This window comes from Eleutherodactylus coqui, chromosome 9, assembly GCF_035609145.1.
Source record: "Eleutherodactylus coqui strain aEleCoq1 chromosome 9, aEleCoq1.hap1, whole genome shotgun sequence".
Taxonomy (NCBI): Eukaryota; Metazoa; Chordata; class Amphibia; order Anura; family Eleutherodactylidae; genus Eleutherodactylus; species Eleutherodactylus coqui.
In genome coordinates, this window is record NC_089845.1 from 107,861,881 (window position 1) to 107,875,422 (window position 13,542).

The 13,542-nt window shown below is 43.0% G+C and overlaps 1 protein-coding gene across 1 annotated transcript in view; it reads left to right on the forward strand.

Moving 5' to 3' along the window:
- The window catches only part of CA8 (carbonic anhydrase 8), a 99,183-nt gene that overhangs the window by 46,552 nt on the left and 39,089 nt on the right, over positions 1-13,542 (forward strand). Inside the window, exon 3 of the mRNA XM_066578293.1 lies at positions 1,982-2,106. Within this exon, the coding sequence (XP_066434390.1) occupies positions 1,982-2,106 (125 nt within the window). The remainder of the gene's footprint in view (positions 1-1,981; positions 2,107-13,542) is intronic.

Below are 13,542 nucleotides of genomic sequence, written 5' to 3' on the forward strand. Positions count from 1 at the left end.
CTGAGGGAATGTCATTAATAGTTTAAACCTGGACAACTCCATTAAGGGTTAGGCCCCTGTGCAATAAAACTTTGTTCATTTCACCTATTAAAAACTGTGCAACCAAAACCCACGGACAAGCATGTTGTGATTTGTAGTCTTAACCCTTTCCAATCCAATGTCGGGCCTGCCCCGACATCATAATTTCCCTCCACAGCTCCGATGTTGGGGCAGGCCCGACACTGCAGTGCAGGAGTGCATCTGCACCTGATCGTCAGACACATCGGGTGCAGATACACTCCTGCACTGGTCCTCATCAAGAACGCCCGAGGAGAAGGCAGAAAGGGTTTTTAACCCTTTCTGTCTTCTCCTTTACACATTACATAGCGCTCAATTAGCGCTATGTAATGCATACAGATTCTGGACGGCGATCATGTGACCGCCGGTGTTACCTGACCCCCGGCGGTCACATGAATGCCGAGCCGGGTGCCTGCACCATGGGGGGGCCAGCTTACCTGTCCGGCGTCTTCCGCATTCTCCTTCTGTCTCCCAGCCCGGCGATCATGTGACCGCTAGGTGCCACCTGACCCCAGCGGTCACATGATCGCCGAGTCGGGAGGCAGAAGGGAGAATGCGGAAAACGCTGGACAGGTAAGCAGGTCCCTCCCTGCACCCTCCTGAACTCTGTCAGATCAGGAGGGTGCAGGGAAAATGTATTTTTTCTCACCCATTCTCCCCAGCTCCAATTTATTTGGAGCTGGGAAGAATGGGTGAGAAAAAATAAATGGATTAGAAAGGGTTAAATACACAATGGCAGCACAATAAAGACTATGTGTGGCTTCACCCTAAGGCTCAATGTCTATGGGCGGATTTGAATTGCGGAATTCCGAAGTTCAAGCCACCCATAGGGAAGCATGGGGCGTCTGCACTTAAATTAACACCTGCGGATTTGATTTGCGGATGCAACGCATGGAAAATAATTTGCAGAATGCTCCATTTTACCACGCATGGGCTCCAGAGATCTCTATGGAAGTGTGTGATGCGCAATGCATTGTGGATTTGTAGGCAGATACCTCTCTGGTTGCTTGGAGACCAAGCAGGCAGGTGGGGGAAGGCAGGCACTTTGGCCTTGCAAATTTTTTCTACATGGAGCATCCACAGTGCATTTGCGTGGGGAAAAATATTGAATCCGTGATCACCGGCAAGCATTTAAAAATAATTTCCGCACGGACACGCAGGTCTTCCACTGCAGAAATCCGTGCGTGCCGTGGACATGAGGCTTAATGCAAAAGGGGTGTTTGGCTTTTCCTATTACCCCTACTTTGAGATCAGTAATACTTGATCGCATCAAAGTTTATTGTATTGATGCGTCTGACCTAAATTTCATAGTTATAACCTGATTTTTATTTTGTTTACAGATCTGGAAAAACATGGTCTCCAAACGTCGAGGCAAATTTTAATAAGGCATTGAAAGGAAACCAGAAATTGGCAGATCAGGTGAGTAGGTTGAGTTTTTCAACCTACTCAACCAAATTCAAAATCTGCCAATTTTTGGTGCGTATCAACCTTGTGAGGGGTGGCGTTGTCATGAGGAGACAAGATTCCTTTGGAAAGCTTGCCTCCGTGTTTGGAGACCATGTTCACTTCAATCTGAAAATAAATAATCAGGCTACAAGTATGAAATCAATTTTATTATCAGCCCAAAAGTAGATGAAATAGGAAAAGCCAAAGACTTATCTGCATCCCTCATAGTTATATGAAGAAGTTAGTAACAGTCAACTAACATTTTCTTCCATTTGTTTTAGTATTTTTGTTGTTACATCAGTAGTTTCTTAATGATGACTTCAGCATAAATCCCATGCAAATCCACTAAGCCATCAATATTTTTTTTGTTTTCAAACTTTTTTAACTGTTGGAAAGTTTTATCCTTTTCAATCCACACTATTAACCTTTTCAAAGTTTGAATTCTAAAAGTATCATTCAAATACTTTCTATCTCTTAGTTTTAACGGGAGGTCCCCTGCCTCGTAGCCATGAATATGAGTTACATGAAGTAAGATTTCATTGGGGCAGAGAAAACCAGAGAGGTTCAGAGCATACAGTCAACTTCAAAGCTTTCCCAATGGAGGTAAGATTACATTGAACTAATTATGTTACTATAGTTATTGTGATAATTATGTATACAAATAATATGTGACAGAACTATGTAGCCTAGTAGGAACAATCTATTATTCCGATTACCCTGTTTGTTAATCTGGAGGAAGGCAAATACATTTGGAATCAAACAATCATCGGATCAATGATTTATCTGAGTAATCTAGTTTAGACATCTAATCTACTTTACTTTATGGTCTTTTTACATGAGCCAAACTCTCAGCTCAATGTAATGAGTGCCCATTGACATGCATGTCAACCAGCACTCATTTAATTTTTTACAAAGGCTGAGAATCAGTTTATGGGGACTAATGATCCGTAATAATTAGAGTTGAGCGAACATCCTCTGCCGAGCTTGATGCTCGTTCGAGTCTTAGCGTACTCGATGGTGCTCGGTACTCGAAAGAGCATCAAGCCATGTTCGACCCCGCCTCAGTTTTTGGCTCCTCCCCGCTGTGACATGCCTGTTTTGGCCCCTCCCTGCCGCGACGCAGCACGCGTCATTGGCAAATTTTTTGTCTGGCAGGCAGGGGAGAGAGAGAGAGATAGAGAGACGAAGCTAGGAAAAAAAAAAAAAGCTCACACTCGGCGTCCCACATACAAAAATGCTCGAGTGTCCCATTGTAGACAATGGAGTTCATTACTTGAGTAGAGCTCTCGAATTTTATGAAAAGCTCAACTCCAATAACGTGGACTCGAGCATTTGGGTGCTCGCTCATCTCTAGTAATAATCATTCGTCCTTATAGGCTGACTGTGCATTTCCCTATTCATACAAGGAAATGTACCTCCAATCATTGAACATACTTATGCTTGGATAAATCAGATGATCAGTCAACCAATGAGGACTTAGTTGCTCGTCAGCTGATCATTGGTTCCTTAACATGGCCCAATTGTTGGGCGAATGAGCATTCGGAAGACTGCTCCAGCTCAATATCAACCCATGTAAAAAAAAAGGACCATTATAACATATGTTAGAAAGCAATTCTGAACTTTTTCAATAAACTAATGACGACTACATTTTGCTATAGAGACTTCCATAGTCTTACTGTACTCTCAGGAAAGTATCCTTTTCTGTGTTGGTACGGAAACCTTCTTTCACCTATATGTAGTAGTCTTGGTAACAGGACTAGCTATAAAAGTATCATTATGCTGTCCCTATAGATCTCTATACTACCATAAGAGCTCAGTCACATGGGCGCCGATGTGCCCGTGTTACTGTACGAAGAAGACGGCCGCACTGCAGGTGCAGACGACTCTCCGCACCGCCGGAAGAAAGAACACATGACCGGCAATGGAGCCAGTCATGTGTTCTTTCTTCCGGCGGTGCAGAGAGTCGTCCGCACCTGCAGTGCGGCCGTCTTATCGTGCAGGAAAATGGGCGCATCAGCGCCCGTGTGACTGAGCCCTAAGAATGTATTCACATGGGCGATTTTTCCCATAAAAGTTCTGCCTGATTCTGAGATTAATAGAACACTCACAGGAAAAGAACCCATTTATTTGAATAGGTTAATTCACACAAGCGATTTTTTTCTAATGAGAATGATAGTCTGAGTTAGAAAAATCAATGCATGTCCGTTTTTGTTCAATTCTTCCTCAAGAATTGGCCATTTTTTTCTATGGGAATGATAAAAAAAGGCATCGCAATTACATGCTATGTGATTTGCATGCAAATTTAATACAGGCATGATGCGCTTTCAATGCAAGTTTCTATGGGGACCATATCAAAATAAGAACCAGGAAGTGCAGAGCAGATAAGAATGCACAATAAAAAAAATTGTGGGTCATGAGGGGTGTTGTTTCTCATTAAGGAGAGCACCCAGAAGGTGTATGGAGAAAACTAGTAAGTGAGTGGGTCGGGAGAAGCATCGTCTCTCCCCAAAGAGAGCACCCGGAAGGGGTGTGGAGAGACCTAGGAGGTGAGTGAAGAGACTTATAAGGCCATGCATGCAGAAAGTAATTTTTTTCTCAGTGTTATTTTATTTTATTTTTTTAAAGTAGTCCAGAAAAAAATTATACGTTTGGTATCATTGTAATTGTACTGACCTAAGAAAACAAGTTACCATGTCATTTTAACAGCAGTGTGTACAGCCTAAAAACAACACCCACTAGAAGACAGTGGAATTTCATTTTTTTTCCATTGCACTCCACTTAGAATTTTTTTTAAGTTTTAGCACATTATATGGTATATTATCCCCTTAGTGATGGCCCTATAGTGTTTTTACATCCTGCAGATGCAGGAAGTGTATGAAGGGTGATCACAGGGCGACGTCCTTGCATACATCCCAGGTGTTGGCTGTGTCTTACAGCTGACACCCGGTGGCAACAGCTGCGATGAGCAGCGCAGCTCACCTGGACTTTTAACTCTTTAAAGGGGTTGTCCCGCGCCGAAACGGGTTTTTTTTTTTTTCAACCCCCCCCCCCCGTTCGGCGCGAGACAACCCCGATGCAGGGACTGAAAAAAAAAAATGCACAGCGCTTACCTGAATCCCCGCGCTCCGGTGACTTCTATACTTACCGGTTGAAGATGGCCGCCGGGATCCTCTACCTCCGTGGACCGCAGCTCTTCTGTGCGGTCCATTGCCGATTCCAGCCTCCTGATTGGCTGGAATCGGCACGTGACGGGGCGGAGCTACACGGAGCTACACGGAGCCCCATTGAGAAGACAAGAAGACCCGGACTGCGCAAGCGCGTCTAATTTGGCCATTTGACCATTTTAGACGGCGAAAATTAGACGGCAACCATGGAGACGAGGACGCCAGCAGCGGAGCAGGTAAGTGAAAAACTTTTTATAACTTCTGTATGGCTCATAATTAATGCACAATGTACATTACAAAGTGCATTATTATGGCCATACAGAAGTGTATAGACCCACTTGCTGCCGCGGGACAACCCCTTTAAATGCTGCTGTCAATTTCAGCATTTAACGATGTTCAGGTGTCCCATACAGCCCCCCGCGATGAGATCACAGGGAGCCGTGTGGGTGTCATGGCAGCCAGGAGCCTTCTGAAAGGCCCCAGGGCTGTCATGGAAGAATGCCTATCAAGCCATCTCCGAGGGGTGGCTTGATAGACTGCTTGTCAGATCGCAGTATGATCTAATGCTATGGCATCACATCCTACTGCAGGAGCGATAAAAGCATGGCAAGTTGTAGTCCCCTTGGGGGACAAAAAAAAAGTGAAACACAAGATCAATAAAGTTTTACTTACTAATAAAAATTTTACTCCTCCCCTTTTGCCATATTTATAATAAAAGATTTTAAATCATAAAACCAAAATACATATTTGGTATCCCTGCATCCGTAAATGTCTAATTTATAAAAATAATGTATTATTTACCATGCACAGTGAACGTTGTCTGAAAAAAAAAAATAAAGAGCATCGGAAATGCACTTCTTTGGTCAACCTGTCTCTAAAAAAAATGCAATAAAAAGCTATCAAAAAGTCATATGTATTCCAAAATGGTACCAACTAGAGATGAGCAAGTATACTCACTAAGGCTAACTACTCGAGCGAGTAGTGCCTTAGTCGAGTATCTGACCGCTTGTCTCTATAGATTCGGCTGCCGGCAGCGGGCGGGGAGCGGTGGGAGAGAGCGGGGAGGAACGGAGGGGAGATCCCTTTCTCCCTCTCTCCCCTCCGCTCCCCATGCTCACTCCCGCAACTCACCTGTCACCCGCGCCGGCAGCCGAATATTTAGAGATGAGCGGGCAGATACTCGACTAAGGCACTACTCGCTTGAGTAGTTAGCCTTAGCGAGTATGCTCGCTCATCTCTAGTACCAACACAAACTACAGGACATCCAACAAAAAATGAGCCCACACAGACCTAGGTAGATGGAAAAATAAAAAAGCTATTGTGTACAGAGGATGGCGGCAGAAAATAATTTTTAAAAATTAAATATCTTTGAAAAAAATACAAATAGTACAGCAAAACAAAATTCATAAGTTTGGTATGGTAGAAATCATAGAGCAAAGTTATGTCATTACTGTTGCAGTTTGTGTGCCGTAAAAACTAGATGCACCAAAAGATGGTGGAATTTCATTTTTTGTCCCATTTCTCTCTACTTAGAATTTTTAAAAAGTTTTTCAGTACATTATATGCCACATTAAATATTAACATTGAAAAATGCAACTCGCCCTGCAAAAAACAAGCCCTCATACAGCTATGTTGATGGATAAATAAAGGAGTTACGATTTTTTTAAAGGGGGGCAGGAAAAAATGAAAATAGAAATAAACAAAAAAGCTCCGTCACTAAAAGCCCATTTAGATGGAACCAATGTTGGGCAAACGATGCCTGACACTCCTCCCTGTGTGTCCTCGCTCCCATTCTGTTGTAAGGGAGCTAGTATCGCTGGCTCGCCCACAGAGCTGCCAGCAGGGGGGCAGGGCGGCTGCAGGAGTTTCTCTCCTCGCTCTATCCCGCCCCTCTCCATTGACTTAACCCTTTCCAATCCAATGTCGGGCCTGCCCCGACATCATCATTTCCCTCCACAGCTCCGATGTCAGGACAGGCCGACACTGCACTGCAGGAGTGCATCTGCACCCGAGCATCAGACACATCAGGTGCAGATGCACTCCTGCACTGATCCTCATCAAGGACCCCCGAGGAGAAGGTAGAAAGGGTTTTTAACCCTTTCTGCCTTCTCCTTCACACATTACATAGCGCTCAATTAGCGCTATGTAATGCAGAGAGATTCCGGCCGGCGATCATGTGACCGCCGGTGTTACCTGACGCCCAGCGGTCACATGAACACCGAGCCAGGAGGCAGAAGGGAGAATGCGGAAGTATCACTTCCGCATTCCCCCCACGGTGCAGTGAGCACCTGCACCCTCCTGAACTCTGTCAGTTCTGGAGGGGGAAGGGATAATGTATTTTTTCTCATCCATTCTCCCCAGCTCCAATTTATTTGCAGCTGGGGAGAATGGATGAGAAAAAATAAATGGATTGGAAAGGGTTAACATAATGACTGTTCAATACTGAACGGCTGCTATTTACACTGAACGATCATGGTTCAGCTTGTTGTCCATTGTTTTTTGTGGAAAATCTCCTACAGCCTCCTCGTCCCCCTGCTGGCTGCTCTGTGAGTGAGCTAGCAATACTAGCTCCCCTGCAATAGCATGAAAGCGAGTGTACGCGGGGACGAGTGTCAGGCATTGTTTGCCCGACATTCGTCCCGTCTAAATGTGCCTTAAGGGGTTAAATATGACCATTGAAAAATTCAACTTGCCCTGCAAAAAACAAGCCCTCTGATGGCTGCATTGATGGATAGATAAAAAATTTATAATTTTTTGAAAGTGAGTGTCGCGGCTTGTCAGTCATGACAGCATTGTGGCATAGTAGCCATGATGCAAGAACAGACCTGTCACCCTGCCACTATGCAGGACACGGGTTAACACACGTAGTACAGGGGCTGCTTTACTTGAATACTGCAGACTAGTATGCTATCTGGGAGTCATTCCTGTGAGAGAGGGTTTGGCATGTGGCTCCTTCTGTGCTACCGATCATCAAGTGTGGAGGCCTTTATATTCCTATCCCTCCCTATCTCTCTTGCTGTTTCAGTTCATATAGAGGAATTGTTGCGCTAGGTTATAATTTCAATCCTGGATGAGTTTACCATATTCAGCTAAGTATTGGTTATTTTCTCTTTTGCTTTTGTTAGTCTTTTGCAGTGTTAGTACATCTTTCCAAGTTACCCTTCAGGGTAAGTCAGGTCCTAGGTGAAGACCATGAAGGCCGTCCTTACCAGGATGACTACCCCGCTTTCAGGCAGAGGCCCTCCCATCTCCCTGATTAGTAAGGGACAGGCTTTTTCCATCTATTGCACCTGGAGTGGTGAAATCTGTTTCTGCATAGTAAAGTGAGTGCTTTCTGGGTTTTGGTGTGAATGCTGCCCTGAGTCCCTGCTCCCGTAGTGCTCTAGTGCCATGTGGATGTGACTGTGTGGAGGAAAAAATGAAATGGGGAATAAAAGGGCCACACCCTAATTACTTTGATCCCTCTCCTCTTAATCTGCTCCATTTTAGCTGTGCCTTTTTTTTTACAAACTGGTGTGCCTAAACTGTATGCAATAATTCATGTGCTGTCTGGCAAGCAATTTGTATAGAGACAAAACTGTAATTTGGTCATGAGCATCTATGCCTCCTTTGATCCATTCAATAATTGTATTTGCCTTGGCAGCAGCTGCCTGGCACTTGTTGCTAAAATTACCACTAAATGTACACAAATATATCAAAGCCTTTACAATAGCTTTCAATTTTACCCAGCGCTTTATTATAAGTGATAATGCGCACGGCCGGATTTCTGCCTCGAGAAATCCTGCATTATGCTGCAGCTATTAGGTTCTATTGAACCTAATAGCTCAATGTTCACACTGCGGAATTCTACTGCTGCATGAAAGAAACTGCGGCATGCTCTAATTGCCGCGAGAATACACGAGTCCGGCTTTCATTGTAGTCAATGGAAGCCGGCCAGCACAGAAGTATCGTGTGATTATGCGTCCCAGGCTACTGTCGGCGTGTTACGCGCTGTACTGCGCATGTGCGCCGGCTTGTCAGCGGATCCGGACAGGTGAGTATGGGATCTTTGGGGGGAGGGGGGGCACTGTGACGGACTCTGCTGCGATATTGCCCTGGCGGAGTTCGACATGGCCGTGGGCATGAGGCCTAAAAGTTATAATTCATATAAGAGGCTTTCAAGTTTTGTGTGTCATTTCTGACACAGAACATAGACTTCTAAATGTTTGTTCTTCTTGCTGAGGATAAAGTTCACAAAGTCTTAGAGAGTACCAAACCAAGGAGCACACAGGGAAGTCCCATATAATATATGGGATCCTAAAAGATGGAGGCTACATTCTGTCTGAATGTTCTTGTGAGCAGTATAGACATTAGGCACTCTATACTGCTCTACCTTGAAATGCTGCAGATAATGTTAACCCCTTCCTGACACATATTTGGCTATATATGTCCTAACTGCACATACCCCATGCAGTTAAAACTTAGAGACGTTCACAACATATACTTTGTGTGTAATGAGCTCGAGAGGTGAGCCCAAACCATATACGCCCAGTATCTACTGTCTTTGATAGCCATCACTTGCCTGCAACAGCCGGAGATAACGCCGATTGCGGCTGTTAACTCTTAAAAGTGGCAGTTAAAAGTCCAGAACTGTCCTGCCATTGCCATAATTGTTTGCCTATTAAAATGTGATTGTGCTCTGTCTATATTAGGTAGCCAATAATATAGTATAATGAAATACCACAGTATTGCATTCTACTGTATAAGCTATCAAACGATTGCAAGTTCAACTTTCCTATGGGGACTAAAAAAAGAAGTAAAAATAACTAAAATACTTTTTCCAAAAATTCAAAAAATATCCAAAGTTTAAAAAAACTCTCCTTTCCCTAGTTGTTGCATTAAAAAAATGTAAAAATTATGTTTTGTTGTATCTGCAGAGGTCCAATTAATTGAAAACTATCACAATTAATCCTGTATGGCAAAGTCTGAAAAAAAAAATGCATGAACCCCAGAATGGAACCAATAAAAACTACAGCTCACCCTACAAAAAACAAGCCCTCACACAGCCCTATTGCCAAAAAAATTTAAAAATTATGTTTTTTTTCAAAGTGTGAATGCCGGAACTGCATAATGTGACCTGAACAAAGGCGCATCAATGATCCCTGGTCATTAAAGGGTTAATGAAATGCATTACAATATTTACAGGGCATGGTAAGTTCTGATATGTATTTTTAATTAATAATTGTAGATAACTCTAAAAAATAAAAACTGATGTTGCTGAACGTGCCAAACTGGAGAAATCGATGTCAATGAGACAGTCTCAAGCGATGTCTTTCAGGAAAACCACAACATCTTCTTATTGTACATTACAGCTTCATAAAATTGTTTTCCCCAATGTGTTACTTTTCTAAATTGTTTCCGGATATAAAAGATTACTACATCAAATAGCTATAACTTGGATTTGCTTACATAGGAAATACTTTAACCCCTTCCAGTTCTGTGCGTACATGTACAGCACAGCAGGTAGATAGTTTGTATATACCACTGTACATATACATAGCATTGAGGCGCTGACTCTAAGCCATCAGCAGCAGGTGTCGGCTAAAACAGTGTTCCCCAACTCCAGTCCTCAGGGACCGCCAACAGGCCATGTTTTCAGGGTACTAATAAAAACCACCACTCACATCACAAAAAACAAGCCCTCATAATCTCAACCAATGGAAAAGTTTTTAAAGTTGTCTCTCAGACATAATTATAATTATTTTTTTTCAAAGGTACTATCACAATTTTATGAATTAAAACCAGATAGAGAAACATTACATTTTTCTAATCGTTTTCCAATTATAGAAAGTTTTTATCCTGCTGTTTATCCAAGGCTATAGGGATGGCCGTCTTGTTTGAGCAGCATGTAGAGGAATTAGAGATAAGCTTTACAGGGGCCTCATGGGCCATTCACACAATAGACAGGAGGGGACTCGTATAGGAGACTCCCTGACTTGTATAGGAGACTATTCTAGGCATGTCCTGTGACCTGTGCAGAAGTTATTTTGCAGGAAGGAGGAGTAGATAGTCACAGCTAATCATCTATTATGAATGGTGGATCCTGAGCAAAGAAACTTGTACCCGAGCCAAAGAGCGAATGATTTCAGAGTTCGCTCATTCATTCGTGCAGCCTGTTTATACAGGCAAATAAATTATCTGCTTGCTAAATCGTTCAGCCCTTCACATTCACTGTACCAGTGAATTAAAATGGCTGAACGATCGGTATTTAAACGGAACGATTAGTGAACAAGCCAACGATTTTCATGCTAGCATGAAATGAACAATAGGCAAAAGAATTATCGTTCTCAGTTTTATTGTTGGCTGCGTTTACACTGAACAATTATCATTCAGATTTGAATGATCCAGCGTTTGTTTTTTTCTATAATCATTCCATCTGAACACACCTTTATCTATATGTAGATGCTACCTTTTAGTGTAATCCTGCCGGTGAGGTTAGTATGGTGACAGCTGCAAAGCTTTCTCTAAAGATCAGGAAGTTACAAACTATTATTAAGCTCTATGGTCAGTGTGAAAAATGCAGGATTTTTAAAAAATATAGATTGTGATGAAAAATAAAATCACTAAAAATTCTTAAAAATGTGTTTAAAACAAAAATGTGATTCATATAACAGGTCATATAACAGATCAATCACAGGCAGCACTCAGCTGTCATCCAATGAATGGCTGAGCGCTGCCTGTGATTGGCTGAGGGCTCAGCCATTCAGACCCAGCACTTTATGGAGGCGGGGAAAGCAGAAAATGCTTCAGAGCAGTCCCTGGGGAGACAGTAAGAAAACGCGCAGGAGCCCTGACAGCGGCAGAAGCTGATGTGTATATATATATATATATATATATATATATATATATATATATATATATATATATTTAATTATTTTACAGCAACTTGGGATGATTTTCAGGGAAGGGCTTATATTTTGAGACCTTCCCCGAAAATCACTGCGGGGGTTGCCTGCATACCATTGCTTTCAATGCGGTGGCTGCACTGCTGGCCCCATTGAAAGCAATTGGATAACATTGCGATCCTCTGCCACAGCTGTGACAGCTGTGGCAGGGGATTCTTTCGTCCTCGCGAAAAGTCCAATCATCACTGAACAATGATACAGTGCTGTCACAGTGTTTACTGATGAGGGGACACCCCGCAAGAAATCTTTATGTGCACATGGACCTTCCCAGTGCACGCATGTCCTATCTTTTGCAGGTGCGAGTATTTTTCGGACATGTGAAAACAGCATAGGAAACCAATGGTTCTATTAGGCTTCATGTCACATGGACATGCTCCATTTTCGTGCGGGTCTCCCGCAGGCTTCTATTGAAGCCTATGGAAGCCGTCCGGATCCACGAGAGACCCGTACCAGAATTAAACTCACCTGCTCCGGATGATGCAGATCTTCCTTCCTTCACGGCCGGATCTTCTTTCCTCGGCCCAGCGGATGTGCCCAGTGCATGCCGGGCCGAAGAAAGAAGATCCGGCCGTGAAGGAAGGAAGATCCGCATCGTCCGGAGCAGGTGAGTTTATTCTGATTTTTAGGCCTCATGTCTGTGGGGCAGGAGGGACCCGCTACGGATTCTACATGAAGACATTTTCCCCATGGACATGAGGCCTTAGACGTGCTTTTTTTTGTGCACACAGGTGCACGCAAAAAACTCTCGTCTGACGTTGCCCTTACAGTGTTCTTATTCTGCAAAAGTAGCAAAACATAAAAAACAATATAAAAGTGGTATTGCCATAATCATACCAACTCGCAGAATAAAGATAAGATATATTTTATTAGGCATAGTAAATGGTGAAAAATCTAAAACGTAAAAAAAGTACATCAGAATTGGTGGGATTTTAATAATATTTAATCAAGAAGTTATATACATTCCAAAATGGTTTTATTGAAAAAAACAATTCATCTTGCAAAAGAAAGGCCTCTATGGAGCTACATAGACAAAGAAATAAAAAAGTTATAGCTTTTGGAATGCATCAATGAAAAAACAAAGCCAAAAAATCTCTGCATAAGGCTGCCTGCAAACATCAAGGTCGAATTCTAGCAGCGGGATGCGACCCATGTCCCAGTATTGACGTTCTGCTCAACCGTCTGGTGTCTTCTCTCTTTGCACTGCGATGTGCCTCCTGGCACATAACCGGCACATGCGCAGTGCAGAGCCAGCGCATCACGGTGACGTGAGGCTCGCACAGAAATAGGACATGCCACGATTTGTTCACCACACGGGTTTTCATGCAGTCAAATCGCGGCTGTCTGTATAGGATCACATTATCTAATGCAATCCTATGGCATCGGGCACGGGCGGAAATTCTGCAGGAAATCCTGCCGCGGAATTTCTGTCTGTGTGCAGGAGGCCTTTTTAAAGGTGTTCTGCAGGGAAAAAATAAATAAAAAATATCAGAATTTAGCAAGAAATTCCCATTTTGTTTATGGGGAAAAGCAATAATGTCAATTAAAATGCCCACTATTTTGTAATGCTGGTAAAAACCCATCCTGAATTGCAAATGGGATGTGTTGCATGTCACTTGAGACCTGCATGGGGCAAGAAAGGGAAGACGTTTAATGCTTTATGTCTTTCCTGTTCTTATTAATTGAAGTTTGGAAGTTAGGATCATGGTGGCGCTATTAGGATCTGACTGTGGAAAAGCACTGAATCTCTACTTCAGGGCTCCTGCAGATGGACGTATTTGTGCACGCAATACACAGAGAATAGAACCATTGATTTCAATGGGTTTGTGCGCATTTCTCGCTCGTGCAAAAAAATAGGACCCGCTCTACTTTTCCTGTGTATTTACATACCAAGGGCGCAATAGAAGTCTATGGGAGGTGTGCAAATGCGTATG